At 43.7% G+C, this 19,926-nt stretch overlaps 1 protein-coding gene across 6 annotated transcripts in view; it reads left to right on the top strand.

Annotated features, from left to right (window-relative positions):
* ppp2r3b (protein phosphatase 2, regulatory subunit B'', beta) overlaps window positions 1-19,926 on the top strand; it is a 65,198-nt gene that overhangs the window by 37,868 nt on the left and 7,404 nt on the right. For all 6 annotated transcript variants that reach the window (XM_014163834.2, XM_014163832.2, XM_014163835.2 and 3 more), the window contains 6 exons: window positions 3,179-3,364; window positions 4,046-4,149; window positions 12,321-12,423; window positions 18,639-18,713; window positions 18,928-19,014; window positions 19,225-19,381. In XM_014163834.2, the coding sequence (XP_014019309.1) occupies window positions 3,179-3,364; window positions 4,046-4,149; window positions 12,321-12,423; window positions 18,639-18,713; window positions 18,928-19,014; window positions 19,225-19,381 (712 nt within the window). The remainder of the gene's footprint in view (window positions 1-3,178; window positions 3,365-4,045; window positions 4,150-12,320; window positions 12,424-18,638; window positions 18,714-18,927; window positions 19,015-19,224; window positions 19,382-19,926) is intronic.

Here is a 19,926-nt window from a genome sequence, read left to right on the forward strand (position 1 = left end):
CAATCCCATTGAGCACGTCTGGGACCTGTTGGATCGGAGGGTGAGGGCTAGGGCCTTCTCCTCCCCAGAAATGTCCGGGAACTTGCAGGTGCCTTGGTTGAAGAGTGGGGTAACGTCTCACAGCAAGAACTGGCAAAACTGGTGCAGTCCATGAGGCGATGCACTGCAGTACTTAGTATCTGTTACTTTTGATTTTTGAACCCCCCCCTTTGTTCAGGGACACATTATTCAATTTCTGTTAGTCACAGGTCTGTGGAACTTGTTCAGTTTATCTCTGTTGATTCTTGTTAAATATTTACACATGTTAAGTTTGCTGAAAATAAACGCAGTTGATAGTGAGAGAACATTTCTTTTTTTTTTTTTGCTGAGTGTAGATCATTTCCCTCACTTTGTCCTCAGACTCCGTCAAGGTCTCGTGGGGGATTCTGCCCATGACCACGTTTCGCCTCGATTGTCCCTCGATATTCAGATTTATCCGTCATTGTTATCATTGATTCACACACAGAACTGATGCTCTCTCTCAATGACTTCCAGATTGCTGTCATCTTGCCGTTCTCTTGTATCACCTCATCGAGCTGACCCTGGGAGAACTGCAAACTGTTCTTCAGAGGTCCTGTTCTGTAGTCAGGTCTTCTATGCTAGCTGCTACGCCAAATAGCTCCTCAGACCCGGCCTTGGTCGGCAGGATCACTGGACAGATGCAGCCATCACCATGCTTGAAAATATGAAGGGTGGTACTCAAATGTGTTCAGGTCATAATGTTAATTTCTGTCACATTTTTTGCAGTTTTACTTTAGTGCCCTATTGCAAACAGGATGCTTATAGATATTACACACACACGGGGGGAAAAGTATTTGATCCCCTGCTGATTTTGTACGTTTGCCCACTGATAAAGAAAGGATCAGTCTATAATTTTAATGCTAGGTTTATTTGAACAGTGAGAGACAGAATAACAACAAAAATATCCAGAAAAATGCATGTCTCAGTTCCTATGCTTCCTGGCTGATGTTTTGGTAACTTTGAATGCTGGCGGTGCTTTCACTCTAGTGGTAGCATGAGACGGAGTCTACAACCCACACAAGTGGCTCAGGTAGTGCAGCTCATCCAGGATGGCACATCAATGCGAGCTGTGGCAAGAAGGTTTGCTGTGTCTGTCAGCGTAGTGTCCAGAGCATGGAGGCGCTACCAGGAGACAGGCCAGTACATCAGGAGACGTGGAGGAGGCCGTAGGAGGGCAACAACCCAGCAGCAGGACCGCTACCTCCGCCTTTGTGCAAGGAGGAGCAGGAGGAGCACTGCCAGAGCCCTGCAAAATGACCTCCAGCAGGCCACAAATGTGCATGTCTGCTCAAACGGTCAGAAACAGACTCCATGAGGGTGGTTTGAGGGCCCGACGTCCACAGGTGGGGGTTGTGCTTATAGCCCAACACCGTGCAGGATGTTTGGCATTTGCCAGAGAACACCAAGATTGGCAAATTTGCCACTGGCGCCCTGTGCTCTTCACAGATGAAAGCAGGGTCACACTGGGCACATGTGACAAACGTGACAGAGTCTGGAGACGCCGTGGAGAACGTTCTGCTGCCTGCAACATCCTACAGCATGACCGGTTTGGCGGTGGGTCAGTCATGGTGTGGGGTGGCACACCATCACTGACTGTCCAGGAGTTGGCGGATGCTTTAGTCCAGGTCTGGGAGGAGATCCCTCAGGAGACCATCCGCCACCTCATCAGGGGCATGCCCAGGCGTTGTAGGGAGGTCATACAGGCACGTGGAGGCGCCACACAACTGAGCCTCATTTTGACTTGTTTTAAGGACTTTACATCGAAGTTGGATCAGCCTGTAGTGTGGTTTTCCACTTTAATTTTGTGTGACTCCAAATCCAGACCTCCATGGGTTGATAAATTGGATTTCCATGTATATGTGTGTGTGTGTGTGTGTGTGTGTGTGTGTGTGTGTGTGTATATATATATATATGTGTGTATATATATATATATATGTATGTGTGTGTGTGTATGTGTGTATGTATGTGTGTATGTGTGTGTGTGTGTGTGTGTGTGTGTGTGTATGTATATATACACATGTGTGTGTGTGTATACACGTGTTGTATGTATGTGTGTGTATACACGTGTTGTATGTATGTATGTCATCCAAAGTGTAAGTAATATCTTCACCATGGTTAAAGGGATATTCAATTTTTGCATTTTTATTTTCTTTCTACAAATGGGTGCCCTTCTTTGCAAGGCACTAGAAAACCTCCCTGGTCTTTGTGGTTGAATCTGTGTTTGAAATTCACTGCTTGACTGTGGGACCTTGGAGATAATTGTATGTGTGGGGGTACAGAGATGTGGTAGTCATTTAACATGAATCATGTTAAACACAGTGAGTACATGCTACTTATTATGTGACTTGTTAAGCACATTTTTACTCCTGAACTTATTTAGGCTTGCCATAAGAAAGGGGTTCAATACATATTTACTCAAGACATTTCAGCTTTTCATTTTTAATGAATTAAAACATAATTCCTCATTGACATTATGGGGTGTTGTGTGTAGGCCAGTGACACAAATTCTAAATTCAGGCTGTAACATAACATTTGGAAAATGTCAATGGGTGTGAATACTTTCTGATGGCACTGTGCCTCTCTTGTCAGGAGATGATTCATTGGATCAACCATTTCTAGAGCATTTTCACTTACCATTCTGTGTGTTGATCTCAGGTCATGCACTAGGCTGTATTTTACAGCTTTGCATTTGAAACATGGATCACTGCTGTCAATTATTCTTGGATCGTAGCATACATTATTCACTGCTTTCATTCAGATAATTTGATACGTAATTCCATTCATCTGTTGCTTTTTCGATGTAGACTTCTGTGTAGAAGTCTATCCTGGTGGTTGGTGCCTGCCAGAATGTCTCTTAGTGTAAATGGTGTGTTTTTGAACATTCCAACATCACTTGACACAACTTTATTGAAAGCCATTAGTTAATTGGTTGAAGGATGGGGGGAGTCGTTTTCCTAATGAAGCAGATGGAGGCGGGGCCAGTGGTGGATTACTTTATTAGGACTAGGTAGCCTTTGCTTACTTTAGCCAGCGCTAGTGTCGGTGGATCCTAAATGTTAGATACTGTTAGCCACTGATGCTAACACAGGCTATTTCTGTCCTGTCTGTTTCTCCTCAGGCCCAGGTGAAGAGCGAGGCGCCTGTTCCCACGGCGCTGAGTGAAAGCATTCCAAAGTTCTACTTTCCGCGGGGGCGGCCCAAAGCCAACCTCAACATCGACGGCCTCATTGCTAAGATCGAGAAAATATTTTCCCAATTCCCCAATGAAAGGGCCACCATTGAGGACATGGGGAAGGTTGCCAAGGTGAGAAGGTGATTTGTAGCGCCAAGGCTCCACAGCCACCCAGCAAATTTGTTTTCGTTAGTGCAATTAGCCCCTGGCTTTAGTGAAGGTTTGCAGCTCAGACGTGGTTTTTCTCTCTCTCTCTTAACCCATGAAAATATTATTTCTGCCCCCCCCCAGGTATGTGACCACTGACCTGTGGGGGAACCTGAGTTGAGAAAGAAACGTCAGCCAGGTTACCTCAGGGAGGTCTTTGAGGGGAAACACCACTATTATCTGTGGGAGATGGGCACTTTATTGACATTTTCAATCCAAATCGAATCCTCTTCAGGTCAAAGCCAGTCATCCCAGGCAGCCCAACTCGAACCCCTGCTGTGTCACTAACAGCCCAGGGAATCGCTGTGTCACATTTTGACGACTGGATTAAACGTTTTTAGTTGGAATCAGAGCAGAGTGACTGACAGCTGTAAGGTGGAGAGAGAAAATCAAAAAAGCACTGTAAAACAAAATAACATTTAGTTCACCCTGATGGAGGATAATGTTGAACCCTTAAAGAGTGTAGCTGGACAATATTTTGTTTGACACAGTTCTATTACGTGTGAGCGGTCAAGGATAGTTAAGTGAACTGACATTCAACTGCACAGAAGAGGACACTTGTCTAAATCGCTTATTTCTCCCTCCCTCCCCCTTATCCCCCTCCAGGCGTGCGAGTGTCCGCTCTACTGGAAAGCTCCATTGTTCAATTCGGCTGGAGGCGATAGGACGGGCTTCGTGTCCGTTCACAAGTTTGTGGCCATGTGGAGAAAGTAAGACAATGGCTCTTGTACCCAGCCAGCCGACCCCACAGAGCTACTATCACAACCCATAGTCCGATTAGTCTCTTGTAAACAACTACCAGTAGCCACATGTGATGGTCAAAGCTTAAGCAAAGAGTACACAGAACTGGTCTTCCAATAATATTTTGTCCTATTTTTTTCATAGCAAATAAAACGGTTGAAAAACAAACACTTGAAATGTTTACATGTACAGTGCATTCGGAAAGTATTCAGACCCCTTGACTTTTTCTACATTTTGTTAGGTTACAGCCTTATTCTAAAATGTATTAAATAGTTTTTTTCCGTCATCAATCTACACACAATACCCCAAAATGACAAAGAAAAAAATGGTTTTAGAAATGTTTAATTTATCTAAATAATAATAAATGATATCACATTTACATAAGTATTCAAACCCTTTACTCAGTACTTTGTTGAAGAACTTTTGGCAGTGATTACAGCCTTGAGTCTTCTTGGATATGACGTTACAAGCTTCGCACACCTGTATTTGGGGAGTTTCTCTCGTTCTTCTCTGCAGATCCTCTCAAGCTCTGTCGGGTTGGATGGGGAGCGATGCTGCACAGGTATTTTCAGTTCTCTCCAGAGTTGTTCTATCGGGTTCAAGTATGGGCTCTGGCTGGGCCACTCAAGGACATTCAGAGACTTGTCTGAAGCCACTCCTGCGTTGGCTTGGCTGTGTGCTTAGGGTCGTTGTCTTGTTGGAGGGTGAACCTTCGCCCCAGTCTGAGGTCCTGAGCACTCTGGAGCAGGATTTTATCAAGGATCTCTCTGTACTTTGCTCCATTCATTTTTGCCTCGATCCTGACTAGTCTCCCAGTCCCTCTACTGAAAAACATCCCCACAGCATGATGCTGCCTCTACCATGCTTCACCGTAGGGATGGTGCCAGGATCCCTCCAGACGTAGCGCTTGGCTTTCAGGCCAAAGAGTTCAATCTTGCTTTATTCAGACCAGAGAATCTTGTTTCTCCTGGTCGGAGAGTATTTAGGTGCCTTTTGGCAAACTCCAAGCGGATTGTCATGTGCCTTTTACTGAGGAGTGGCTTCCGTCTGGCAACTCTACCGTGAAGGCCTGATGGTTCTCCTCCATCTCCACAGAGGAATTCTGGACTTCTGTCATAGTGCCCATCAGGTTCTTGCACACCTCCCTGACCAAGGCCCTTTCCCCCTGATTTAAATAATAATGGAGACCACTGTGTTCTTGGGGACCTTCAATGCTGCAGAAGTGTTTTGGTACCCTTCCCCAGATCTGTGCCTATGGACAATTACTTCGACCTCATGGCTTGGTTTTTGCTCTGACATGCACTGTCAACTGTGGGACCTTTATATAGACAGGTGTTTGCCTTTCCAAATCACGTCCAATCAATTGAATTTACCACAGGTGGACTCCAATTATGTTGTAGAAACATCTCAAGGATGATCAATGGAAACAAGATGCACGAGCCTAGTTGGTTTAGTCACAGAAAAAGTGAGCAACCTTCCCGCTAGCCATGATTGCCTGAGATAATGAGTAGGCTGGACATGCCAAGAGATGAGTTTGGATTGGTCTGCCATATAGCACGCCTCTGTCTATTGGAGCTGGTCAGTATGTCTAGGTAATTGTGTTGAACGGCACTTTTATTTTTTATATATCTAGTAGTAAAACTGCATAAATCTAATGTCAAGTTAAAGTGTACTGTTAACTAGCTTATGTTAGCTGGCTGTCTCGCTAGCTAACATTGTGTATGCTCTTCACTTTCTGGGGGACCGAGTTTTGAAATCAGTGGAATTTGAGTATGATAGCTAAGGAGATGGAGAAAACACCAGTCTTGATTACATCTTCAAACTAAGGGAAACCATACATTGCATCAGACAGGATTCGTGTCCAACCATGATGTATATGGGTAAGATAGTCTAGCTAGCTACATTTTCAGATATTACATGTTTCTAATTTTGACAGAATGTTTCATTTCAAGTATGCTGTTAGCTAGCTAATGTTAGCTGTCTGGGTCGCTAGCTAACTTTGTGTATGATCTTATTATTTGTATATCAGACACATTTGCTTGACTAGTTATAGCTATAGAACTGGTTGGTTAGCTACCTGCAGATTCATGCAGGGTAGTAACGTCATGTGTTGTGATTATGGAATAAAATTTAAAGAACTTCCTTGGACTCTATGTAAACTGGAAACCACATATCCCGAGGCTGCATTTATTGTAGCTTGTGATTTTTAACAAAGCTAATCTGAAAACAAGGCTCCTTAAAATTTCAGCATATCGAATGCGCGACCCGGGCTGGCAGCATTCTTGATCATTGCTACTCTAACTTCCACGACGCATACAAAGCCCTCCCTCGCCCTCCTTTTGGCAAATCTGACCACGGCTCAATTTTGTTGCTCCCAGCCTATAGACAGAAACTAAAACAGGAAACGCCCGTGCTCAGGTTTGTTCAACGCTGGTCCGACCAATCTGATTCCACGCGTCAAGATTGCTACGATCACGTGGACTGGGATATGTTTCGGATTGCCTCAGACAACAACATTGATGTATACGCTGATTTGGTGAGCGAGTTTATTAGCAAGTGCGTTGGTGGTGATGTACCCACGGTGACTATTAAAACCTTCCCCAAACAGAGACCGTGGATTGATGGCAGCATTCGCACAAAACTGAAAGCGCAAACCACTGCTTTTAGTCATGGCAAGGCGACCGGAAACATGACCGAATACAAACAGTGTAGCTATTCCCTCCGCAAGGCAATCAAACAAGCTAAACGTCAGTATAGAGACGAAGTAGAGTCGCAATTCAACGGCTCAGACACGAGTCATATGTGGCAGGGTCTACAGTCAATCACGGATTACAAAAAGAAAACCAGCCCTGTCACGGACACCGATGTCTTGCTCCCAGATAAACTAAACTCCTTCTTTGCTCGCTTTGAGGACAAAACGGTGCCAATGACGTGGCCCACTACCAAAACCTGCGGGCTCTCCTTCACCGCAGCCAACGTTAGTAAAACATTTAAATGTGTTAACCCTCGCAAGGCTGCCGGCCCAGACGGCATCCCTACCCACGTCCTAAGAGCATGCGCAGACCAGCTTGCTGGTGTGTTTATGGACATATTCAATTAATCCCTATCCCAGTCTGCTGTTCCCACATGGTTCAAGAGGGCCACCATTGTTCCTGTTCCCAAGAAAGCTAAGGTAACTGAGCTAAATGACTATCGCCCCGTAGCACTCACTTCCGTCATCATGAAGTGCTTTGAGAGACAAGTCAAGGATCATATCACCTCCACCCTACCTGAAAACCTAGACCCACTCCAATTTGCTTACCGCCCCAATAGGTCCACAGACAATGCAATCACACTGCACACTGCCCTAACCCATCTGGACAAGATAAATACCTATGTAAGAATGCTGTTCATCAATTACAGTTCAGCATTTAACACCAATACCCTCCAAACTCGTCATTAAGCTTGAATCCCTGTGTCTTGACCCTGCCCTGTGCAACTAGGTCCTGGACTTTCTGACGGGCCACCCCCAGGTGCTGAGGGTGGAAAACATCTCCACCCCGATGATCCTCAACACTGGGGCCCCACAAGGGTGGGTTCTCAGCCCTCTCCTGTGTACTCCCTGTTCACCCATCACTGTGTGGCCATGCATGCCCTCCAACTCAACCATCAAGTTTGCAGACGACACTACAGTGGTAGGCTTGATTACCAACAACGATGAGACGGCCTACAGGGAGTAGGTGAGGGCCCTCGGAGTGTGGTGTCAGGAAAATAACCTCACACTCAACGTAAACAAAACAAAAGAGATGATTGTGGACTTCAGGAAACAGCAGAGTGAGCACCCCCCTATCCACATCGACGGGACAGTAGTGGAGAAGGTGGAACGTTTTAAGTAGAGGTCGACCGATTTTATGATTTTTCAACGCCGATACCGATTTATTGGAGGACCTCAAAAAAGCCGATGCCGATTTTGAAAAACATTTTTTTTTTGTAATTTATTTATTATTATTTTTTGTAATAATGACAATTTACAACAATACTGAATGAACACTTATTTTAACTTAATATAATACATGAAATAAATTTAGCCTCAAATAAATGAAACATATTCAATTTGGTTTAAATTTGGTTGGAGAAGAAAGTAAAAGTGCAATATGTGCCATGTAAGAAAGCTAACGTTTAAGTTCCTTGCTCTGAACATGAGAACATATGAAAGCTTGTGGTTCCTTTTTAACATGAGTCTTCAATATTCCCAGGTAAGAAGTTTTAGGTTGTAGTTATTATAGGACTATTTCTCTCTCTACGATTTGTATTTCATATACCTTTGACTATTGGATGTTCTTATAGGCACTATGTTATTGCCAGTGTAACAGTTTAGCTTCCGTCCCTCTCCTCGCTCCTACCTGGGCTCGAACCAGGAACACATCGACAACAGCCACCCTCGAAGCAGCGTTACCCATGTAGAGCAAGAGGAAAAACTACTCCAAGTCTCAGAGCGAGTGACGTTTGAAACGCTATTAGCGCGCACCCGGCTACTAGCTAGCCATTTCACATCGGTTACACCAGCCTAATCTTGGGAGTTGACAGGCTTGAAGTCATAAACAGCGCAATGCATTGCGAAGGGCTGCTGGCAAATCTGTTTGAATGAACGCTTACGAGCCTGCTGCTGCCTACCACCGCTCAGTCAGTCTGCTCTATCAAATCATAGACTTAATTATAACATAATAACACACAGAAATACGAGCCTTAGGTCATTAATATGGCCGAATCCGGAAACTATCATCTCGAAAACAAAACATTTTCCTGCCAGTGAAATACGGAACCGTTCCGTATTTTATCTAACGGGTGGCATCCCTAAGTCTAAATATTCCTGTAAACTTCAATGTTATGTCATAATTACGTAAAATTCGGGAAAATTAGTTCGCAACGAGCCAGGCTGCCCAAACTGTTGCATATACCCTGACTGCTTGCAATGAACACAAAATGACACAATTTCACCTGGTTAATATTGCCTGCTAACCTGGATTTCTTTTAGCTAAATATGCAGGTTTAAAAATATATACTTCTGTGTATTGATTTTAAGAAAGGCATTGATGTTTATGGTTAGGTACAGTCGTGCAACGATTGTGCTTTTTTCGCAAATTCGCTTTTGCTAAAGTTTGGCGAAGTAGGCTGTCTTTGTTAGGAAGAAATAGTCTTCACAGTTCGCAACGAGCCAGGGGGCCCAAACTGCTGCATATACCCTGACTCTGTTTGCAAGAGAAGTGACACATTTTCCATAGTTAAAAGAAATTCATGTTAGCAGGCAATATTAACTAAATATGCAGGTTTAAAAAAATATACTCGTGTATTGATTTTTAAGAAAGGCATTGATGTTTATGGTTGGAGCAACGTGTACCTAAGCGATTATATGCAACGCAGGACAGGCTAGATAAACTAGTAATATCATCAACCATGTGTAGTTAACTAGTGATTATGATTGATTTGTTTTTTATAAGTTAAGTTTAATGCTAGCTAGCAACTTACCTTGGCTTCTTACTGTATTCGCATAACAGGCTGGCTCCTTGTGGAGTGCAATGTAAAGCAGGTGGTTAGAGCGTTGGACTAGTTAACCGTAAGGTTGCAAGATTGAATCCCCGAGCTGACAAGGTAAAAATCTGTTGTTTTGCCCCTGAACAAGGCAGTTAACCCACCGTTCCTAGGCCGTCATTGAAAATAAGAATGTGTTCTTAACTGACTTGCATATCGGCGTCCAAAAATACCGAGTTCCGATTGTTATGAAAACTTGAAATCGGCCCTAATTAATCGGCCATTCCGATTAATCGGTCGACCTCTAGTTTTAAGTTCCTCGGCGTACACATTATGGACAAACTGAAACGGTCCACCTACACAGACAGCGTGGTGAAGAAGTGAAGAACTTTTACAGATACAGCCCGACATGCTCTCGATTGTGTATCACCGCCTGTTATGGCAACTGCTCCGCCCACAACCGTAAGACTCTCCAGAGGGTAGTGAGGTCTGCACAACGCATCACCGGGGGCAAACTACCTGCCCTCCAGGACACCTACACCACCCGATGTCACAGGAAGGCCAAAAAGATCATCAAGGACAACAACCACCCGAGCCACTGTCTGTTCACCCCGGAATCATCCAGAAGGCGAGGTCAGTACAGGTGCATCAAAGCTGGGACCGAGAGACTGAAAAACAGCTTCTATCTCTAGGCCATCAGACTGTTAAACAGCCATCACTAACATTGAGTGGCTGCTGCCAACATGCTTACTCAAATCTCTAGCCACTTTAATAATTAAATTGGATGTAATAAATGTATTACTAGTCACTTTAAACAATGCCACTTTATATAATGTTTACATACCCTACATTACTCATCTCATATGTATATTCTGTTCTCTATACCATCTACGGCATCTTGCCTATGCCGCACGGCCATCGCTCATCCATATATTTATATGTACATATTCTTATTCATCCTTTACGTGTGTGTGTGTGTGTGTAAGGTAGTTGTTGTGAAATTGTTAGATTACTTGTTAGATATTACTGCATGGTCACACGCATTTCGCTACACTCGCATTAACATCTACTAACCATGTGTATGTGATAAAATAAAATTTGATTTGATGGTCCATTGTTTAGCTAGCTAGATACTTGTCTTAAAAGACTCCATGCAAGTATCAATTTCAATAGAATGTCACTGCAACTGTTGCTAGACGTACTAGCTGGTAAATTCGCTCTGGCTATCTACTCCGATTTCAGACCAAGGGTAAGATAGTCCAGCTAGCTACATTTTCAGATATTACGCGTTTCTAATTTTGACAAAGTATTTTCATTTCAAGTTAATGTACTGTTGGCTGGCTCGCTAACTATCGTTACGTTATGCGTTGGGATTCATTGTTTACCTAGCTAGCTATCTAGCTACATTTCTTAACAAAAGACTCTCGTCTTAGTGTGCCAGAGTGCAGAATAACTGATGAATTGTTGAACGCTCACCACCCGTTGCCTATGTCCGGTGTCAGTAAACATCAACAAAGCGTAATTCAATTGTTGCCAGCAGCACAGTTAGTCACCAACGCTCTGGATAACAACAGCCTAACCGGCTCTGCTAGGGTGAGTAAAATGGTCAGTGTGGGGAGTTCTCTCATTGTGTCTGGAAGTAGCTAGCCAATGTTAGCCAGTTAGCTTGAGTGCTTGACTGTCGTTGTGAGGTCACAGCTTTCGGATCAACCCTACTTATTGGCCAGAGCATCCAGTGTGTGTGTGTGCGCTCTGAACGCGAAACACTCTGTATTTACGAATGGACAATCTGATAGCACAGTTGCAGTCAACAACGCTCGGGATAACATAACAGCTTAGCGGCTCTGCTAGGGCGAGTAATATTCAGTGAGCTGTTCTCGCTCTCTTAGATGTCTGGATGTTGCTGGCAAGTTAGTACAGAACGGTTGGATCAACCCTTAAAGAGATGGGTGGGGCTAATGCGTGAGAGGGTGTGAACAATGCTGAATGGGTGTAGACAAAGAAGGGCTCTCCAACAGCAGTACCTAAACATTGAAAGACAGTTTTCTCAAAAGAGAGTTTACAAGTTGGCCAACTTTCAAAGCAGAATTACTTTCTCATTGTTTCCTCAAATGCGGTGTATGATATACCATTTTGTAGCTCTGAGTCTCTACTTGTATCCAATGAAAAAAACAGAATTTCAAATGTTGCTGCATAAGACCGAATCCAGGTGGTGTCACAAATGTGGAAAAAATAAATGCGTCTGAATACTTTCCGAAGGCACTGTTTCTCTTGGAGAAATTAAGATGTACTGTACTCTACTGGACTGTTCTCTTGGTTGTGTGTTGTAAGCGTACTGTTTTTTAATCATGTGTGAGTCTCTAGAGAATTGGAGTGGAATGGCCTCTGACATTACCTCATGGCTCTGAGGGGGTTCAAAAAAGAAAGTTCCATTATGTCATCATCACTGCTGTAACACGTGACCCAGCGTCAATTCAGAATCCTAATTTCAGAATGTATTAACCCGCACTGCCACTTCAGAGGTGAATGATTTCAGACTCTCTCTGAAGTGTTCTCTGATGGAGAGAGAAAATAGGGAGAGAGCGAGACCCTGAAAAACCCTGAAACCATATGTTCCCTCTTTCCTTCCCAGAATGCTGCAGACCTGTCATGACGACGTGTCTAAGTTTGTACACCTCTTGGCCAAACCTGGCTGTAATTACCTGGAACAAGAGGACTTTATTCCATTCCTGCAGGTACAGGAACACCACACACACAGCCACCCGGGGAGAGAGTGGGATTCTAGTTTGGGGAGAAGTGCTGGGCAGCGGCGTATTACTAGGAAGAGAAGCAAGGAGGGGGTTCTTTGGCGCAGGGCAGGGGGAGAGGGGTATTTTGGGCCGGTGGTAGAGTTAACATGAGGACTTCATTCCATTCAGTGGTGTTTTATACTGTACAAAAATATAAACCAACATGTAAGGTGTTGGTCCCATGAGCTGAAATAAAAGATCCCAGAAATGTTCCCTACACACACAAAGCTTAATTCGCTCACATTTTGTGCACAAATTTGTTTACATCCCAGTTAGTGAGCATTTCTCCTTTACCAAGATAATCCATAAACCTGGCAGGTGTGGCATATTAAGAAGCTGATTAAACGGCATGGTCATTACACAGGTGTACCTTGTGTTGGGGACAATAAAAGGCCACTCTATAATGTGCAGTTTTGTTGCACAACACAATGCCACAGATGTCTCAAGTTTTGAGGGAGCATGCAATTATTTAATTTTTTTAACCTTTATTTAACTAGGCAAGTCAGTTAAGAACAAATTCTTTTTCAGAACAAACTGCCTTGTTCAGGGGCAGAACGACAGATTTTTACCTTGTCAGCTCGGGGATTCGATCTAGCAACCTTTCGGTTACTGGCCCAATGCTCTAACCACTAGGTTACCTGCTGCAATTGGCATACTGACTGCATGAATGTCCACCACAGCTGTTGCTAGAGAATTGAATGTTAATTTCTCTACCATAAACTGACTTCAATATCGTTTTAAAGAATTTGGTAGTACGTCCAACCGGCCTCAACGCCACAGATGATATATAACCAGGCCAGCCCAGGACCTCCACATCCAGCTTCTTCACCTGCAGGATCGTCTGAGACCAGCCACCCGGGCAGCTAATGAAACTGTGGGTTTGCACAACTAAAGAATTTCTGCACAAACTGTCAAACTGCTGCAGGGAAACTAATCTGCGTGCTCGTCTTCATCGTTGTTTTGACCTGACTGCAGTTCCGTGTTGTAACTCACTTCAGTGGGCAAATGCTCAGCTTTGATGGCCTCTGGCACACTGGAGAAGTGTGCTATTCACGGATGAATCCCAGTTTCAACTGTACAGGGCAGATGGCAGTGTGTGGGCGACCGGTATGCTGATGTCAATGTTGTGAACAGAGTGCCCCATGGTGGCGGTGGGAGTATGGGCAGGCATAAGCTACGGACAACCAACACAATTGCATTTTATTGATGACAATTTGAATGCACAGAAATACCTTGATGAGATCCTGAGGCCCATTGCCGTGCCATTCACCCACCACCATCACCTCATGTTTCAGCATGATAATGCACGGCCCCATGTTGCAAGGATCTGTACACAAATCCTGGAAGCTGAAAATGTCCCAGTTCTTCCATAGCCTGCATACTCAGACATAATCACCCATTGAGCATGTTTGGGATGCTCTGGATCGACGTGTATTAACTTCGGACAGCCATTGAAGAGGAGTGGGACAACATTACACAGGCCACAATCAACAGCTTGATCAATTCTATTCAAAGGAGATGGTGCGTTGCATGAGGCAAATGGTGTTCACACTAGATACTGACTGGTTTTCTGATCCACGCCCCTACCTTTTTTATCTATTTGTGACCAAAAGATGCATATGTGTTCCCAGTCATGTGAAATCCATAGATTAGGGCCTAATACATTTTTTTCAATTGACCGATTTTCCTTATGAACTGTAACTTTGTAAAATCTTTTAAATGGTTGCATTTTATGTTTGTTCAGTGTAGATTTATCAGAGAAGTAACTGTACCTTGTATTTATTTTATCCCCTTTATAACAAACAAAAAATTGTGCCAATCACATCCCTGCGTTGAGCATTGCTGTGCTGGCCATTTGTGTAGTCTGGCTACAAGGGTTTTCTGGCACCGGACAAGTGTCCAGGAACCAAAAATCTCAAATTTGAGCTCATCAGAACAAAGGACAGATTTCTAGTGGTCTAATGTCCATTGCCTGTGTTTCTTGGCCTAAGCAAGTCTCTTCTTATTATTGGTGTCCTTTAGTTGTGGTTTCTTTGCAGCAAATCGACCATGAAGGCCTGATTCACGCAATGATGGACTGTCGTTTCTCTTTGCTTATTTGAGCTGTTCTTGCCATAATATGGACTTGGTCTTTTACCAAATAGAGCTATTTTCTCTATACCAACCCTATCTTGTCACAACACAGCTGATTGTCTCAAACGCATTAAGAAGGTAAGAAATTCCACAAATTTAAATGTTTAACAAGGCACACCCGGTAATTGAAATGCAATCCAGGTGACTACCTCATGAAGCTGGTTGAGAAAATGCCAAGAGGGTGCAAAGTTGTCAGCAAGGCAAAGTGTGGCCACTTTGAAGAATCTCAAATATAAAATATATTTTGATTTTAAAACACTTTCTTTGGTTCACACACACACACAGTGGTTACTACACTACATGTGTGTGTGTGTATTATATATATATATATATATACTGCTCAAAAAAATAAAGGGAACACTTAAACACAATGTAACTCCAAGTCAATCACACTTCTGTGAAATCAAACTGTCCACTTAAGAAGCTTACAGGCCAACACCGTGCAGGACGTTTGGCATTTGCCAGAGAACACCAAGATTGGCAAATTCGCCACTGGCGCCCTGTGCTCTTCACAGATGAAAGCAGGTTCACACTGAGCACGTGACAGAGTCTGGAGACGCCGTGGAGAACGTTCTGCTGCCTGCAACATCCTCCAGCATGACCGGTTTGGCGGTGGGTCAGTCATGGTGTGGGTGGCATTTCTTTGGGGGGCCGCACAGCCCTCCATGTGCTCGCCAGAGGTAGCCTGACTGCCATTAGGTACTGAGATGAGATCCTCAGACCCCTTGTGAGACCATATGCTGGTGCGGTTGGCCCTGAGTTCCTCCTAATGCAAGACAATGCTAGACCTCATGTGGCTGGAGTGTGTCAGCAGTTCCTGCAAGAGGAAGGCATTGATGCTATGGACTGGCCCGCCCGTTCCCCAGACCTTAATCCAATTGAGCACATCTGGGACATCATGTCTCGCTCCATCCACCAACGCCACGTTGCACCACAGACTGTCCAGGAGTTGGCGGATGATTTTAGTCCAGGTCTGGGAGGAGATCCCTCAGGAGACCATCCGCCACCTCATCAGGGGCATGCCCAGGCGTTGTAGGGAGTTCATACAGGCACGTGGAGGCCACACACAGTACTGAGCCTCATTTTGACTTGTTTTAAGGACATTACATCAATGTTGGATCAGCCTGTAGTGTGGTTTTCCACTTTAATTTTGAGTGTGACTCCAAATCCAGACCTCCATGGGTTGATAAATTGGATTTCCATTGATTATTTTTGTGTGATTTTGTTGTCAGCACATTCAACTATGTAAAGAAAAAAGTATTTAAGATTATTTCATTCATTCAGATCTAGGATGTGTTATTTTAGTGTTCCCTTTATTTTTTTGAGATGTATGTATTTTTTTTTACTATTTTCTACATTGTAGAATAAAGAAAAACCCTGGAATGAGTACGTATGTCAACTTTTGAAAGGAAGTGAGTGATACATACATACGTACGGTATGTATGTATCACTCACTTCCTTTCAAAAGTTGACACACGTACTCATTCCAGGGTTTTTCTTTATTCTACATTGTAGAAAATAGTAAAAAAAAATACATGCATGTATGCATGTACATGCATACAAAGGAAGAGAAACTTAGGCCTAGCCCCAGAGAGAGCGATTTGCCGGCGACATGTTACAACACTGACATATTTCTTTATCCTTGTCAGATACTAGTGCGTCTGCTATACACATATAGGCGTACAGAAGGGGGCAAATTCATACATTTTCGATCAGAATATTTCTACGTTATGAGTAACTGATAAGAGAATTATCAAATAAGGGTAAATGAATCAATAATCCATCATTAATTAGTAGTTATGTAGCATGGATAATTAATGTACTGAACGTTAGTCTCATAAAGGTCTAGTAGAGGCTGGAAAGGGAGAGGTGTGTGTGTGTTTTAGAGATACCGGGAGGAGCCTTCAATGTTCTCCTAATCTATGGGGAAAGGAACAGGCAGTGCTGGCACAGTGGTAGCAGGTCTAGGAAGAGATAGTGTTCACCTACTGTCTGTGCGTATGTGTGTGCATAGGTTATCTACTTTTGGGTGTGGATGTGTGTGCGTAAGCGGAGAGAGGATACAATGAACATCTTTGTCATTTGGACCTCCAGAACATTCTCTGAATAAACTGAACAGACCTTTAACAGAAAGCTGAGTCCTTGCCTAATTATCAACCCAGTGTCTTACAAACCCTGGGGATTAGTCAGGGCTTATTGATTGTTAATTTATAGCATTAGGATATAAAATTCCATTATCAGTAACTCTGGTAGGCTTTAAACATTCTTCCTCACCTCAAATTCAACTGTCGGAGTCAGTTGGAGCGCCGGTGTGCACTGCCTTCATATCAGGCCTGCAGTATAGTAGCCTAATAACCACACTACTCCACACCTTCACAAAAGTTTCTAAACTTTAAGGTATTATCAAAAGCAAGTCGAGCCACTGTTTCTAGGGAAAATACTAGCAGGATATTATATTGCTGCAAACGCATTAGTTTAAACTTAATATGGCCAGAGAAAATGGCTCAACAGAATGAAGCCTAACCTATTTTGAATATTTAAATAACTGGTTTAGATTAATTAATATGCCTACAATAATAACAATGATATACAATAACAATACAATAAATGCATGATCAAAAAAAAAAGTAAAGTTCCAAAAGCATCCTATAGGGAGTTGTACAGTAGCCTGCATTTGTTCTCGCCAACGTTCTTCTCATCTTTGTCCACTACAATATTAAAACGTTTCCATGCAGAGGACATTCCCCTTGTAAACTTTACACTATGAGCATACTCTCAAACTTTTGTTTTAATTAAATGAAAAAGTCCTCCATCGTAGCAATCAACAATAGCCTCCTCTCTCGCTCTCTCCTCAGCAGCAGATGCATGCACGCAAAGAGTGAGAGAATGGTGCAAAAGTGCGAAATCGGAGTGTATGACAGGATCGGCCAAAAGTCGTCAATTACCGGCTAACATAAACCCTGGCTGTCTGCCTACCTACCTGTTGGTGTACCGTATCTGCCCCACATTGGACTGATTCATATTCATGCTGGCAGATCCGTCTGGGCCGTGACAAAACACCCGTTAGCATACCGGGAGGAGATGCCTTCTGGCACTCACCGTTTAATTTGTATTGCGACGCCGGGGCGAATGGGCTCTGACTGTTGTGATGAATGAAGGAAGGATTGGCGCAGAGTAGATGTGACTGTCCCCGGCAGTTTCCTCACCCTGGTGATTTATGGGTTTTTCTATTATTTCATTTCTCACGGGAAGGGTTAAGGGGGAGGAGTGGGCACTCTGCAGTCCGCCTCAAAATAAAGCTATTTTAATTTCACTGCCGCCTTCGCATTTACATCAACGTTTAGTTCCTTTCACCCATCTGACAGAGAGGGGTTAAAAAAACGACAGAGGGGGCATGAGTGATTTTCATGGCTTGGATAAAAGCACAGTTCATTGGAGATTCAGCTCACCAGTCACCACATGAAAGCATCTGTGTGTGGTGGTCCAGCATGGAGAATATGAGCAGCTATATAACAGAGCAGGCCTCTTCTCCCATTCGTCTCCTATTGTTTCCATGGTCTCAATGTCTCCACGATGTCCCCTACTCATGCCGGCCATTTAAAGGGATAAGAGTCTGTTAGATGCTTTCATACTTCAAAAGTGCAATTAAATTGTCCTCCCAATTTAGATTCTTCCCATTCATCTGCCATTGCGGTCTGCGGATTTCTCCTAATGCATAGCTGGATCTACACAACAGATGGAGCGGCTATATAGATGGACGCTGCTTGACTTTAGGCCACCTTTTTGAAGTTCCAATACATCTTGAATATGGTGTTTGAGCTAGTCAAGCCCTTTCAACATCTCTCCAACAGGCAGAGCAGAAAATGGGGTCTGTCTTTCTGCTACTAACTCTCCAGAGAGTGATTTGACATAATTTTCTATGTTTGATTGTCTCTCTGGTGCTTGTCTTGTGGCAAGGCCCAGTTAGTCCTCTGGACCTCTCCCCGGCCTTGTTGTAATGTTATTAACCTCCTGTCTGTGTTGTTCAGGATGTGGTGAACTCTCACACAGGCCTGGCCTTCCTGAAGGAGGCGTCCGACTTCCACTCACGCTACATCACCACAGTAAGTCATTATATACCACACCAAAGGACATTTTTCAATCCTTACCACTTGGTATGTCTACAGAGGTTAACGTGTGATGTTTAATGTAATGTCAAATGTGTCCTATCGTGACTGACTCTGAAGCCTTTTTGTCATATACAGATTTTTTCTGTGGATGAGTTGAAGTGATCTTTTGAGGGTTCTGGAGGCTATTAAAGCTGTGTGTTGTCTGCAGGTTGCCCAGAGGATATTCTACAATGTGAACAGGTCATGGTCAGGCAGGATCAGCTGTTCAGAGCTCAGGAAAAGCAGCTTTCTCCAGGTAGGAAGGAAGCTTTGAGGTGGAACTGATCAGTTGTCACATCTACAGTAATGCTGTGAGTCGGATGACGATGGGGCCCACCCTCTTGTCGAGTCTAGTTCCTCCAATGGTTTGGGAGCTTTTTTCCTCACTGTATCTGTTAAAAGTGCTAAGTAAGTCACCAGTGATTTGATTTTGGCTGGTTGGTTGATGAATTGATTGGTCCAACAGAACGTGGCCCTGCTAGAGCAGGAGGAGGACGTGAACCAGCTGACAGAGTTCTTCTCCTATGAACATTTCTACGTCATCTACTGCAAGTTCTGGGAGCTGGACACAGACCATGACCTCTACATAGACCAGAGAGACCTGGCCCGACACAACGACCAAGGTACACAGAAACATACACACACACACACACGACCTCTACATAGACAAAAGAGAGCTAAGGGGTATGTCACGTAGCGGGATATAGAGTTCACAAACTCAATTCTCAATTAAGGATAACCGTTGAGTTGGAAAGCGCTAGCTTCGTGACATACCCCTTTGGTCCGACACAACGACCAAGGTGTGTGTACACACAGAGAGGATTACCAAGGCAACCTTAATGTTCAAGTGGAGTCAAGTACTTTTGCTCCCACACACCACTCCATATGTTCCTGGTCATGAAGGAAACAGGAAAGGAAGATCAATGGGGCAATAGGCCCAATTCGTCCACCCACCCACCACCCAAATGAATGTCTTGGTTGAATTGGATGACGCCATGTCTGGCTTCATTTATTAGTCCTATAGATCTCCCCTACAAGCAGAAATCACTATTTATTGTATGGAAAAGATAAAGGAGAGGTTAACAGTTACATCATTCACTTTACTTCCCAATGAGCTGGATTTATGATCTGTGACTGGATCACATCTATAATGAAAGACCTTGTATAC

This window comes from Salmo salar, chromosome ssa21 (genome assembly GCF_905237065.1).
Source record: "Salmo salar chromosome ssa21, Ssal_v3.1, whole genome shotgun sequence".
Lineage (NCBI taxonomy): Eukaryota > Metazoa > Chordata > Actinopteri > Salmoniformes > Salmonidae > Salmo > Salmo salar.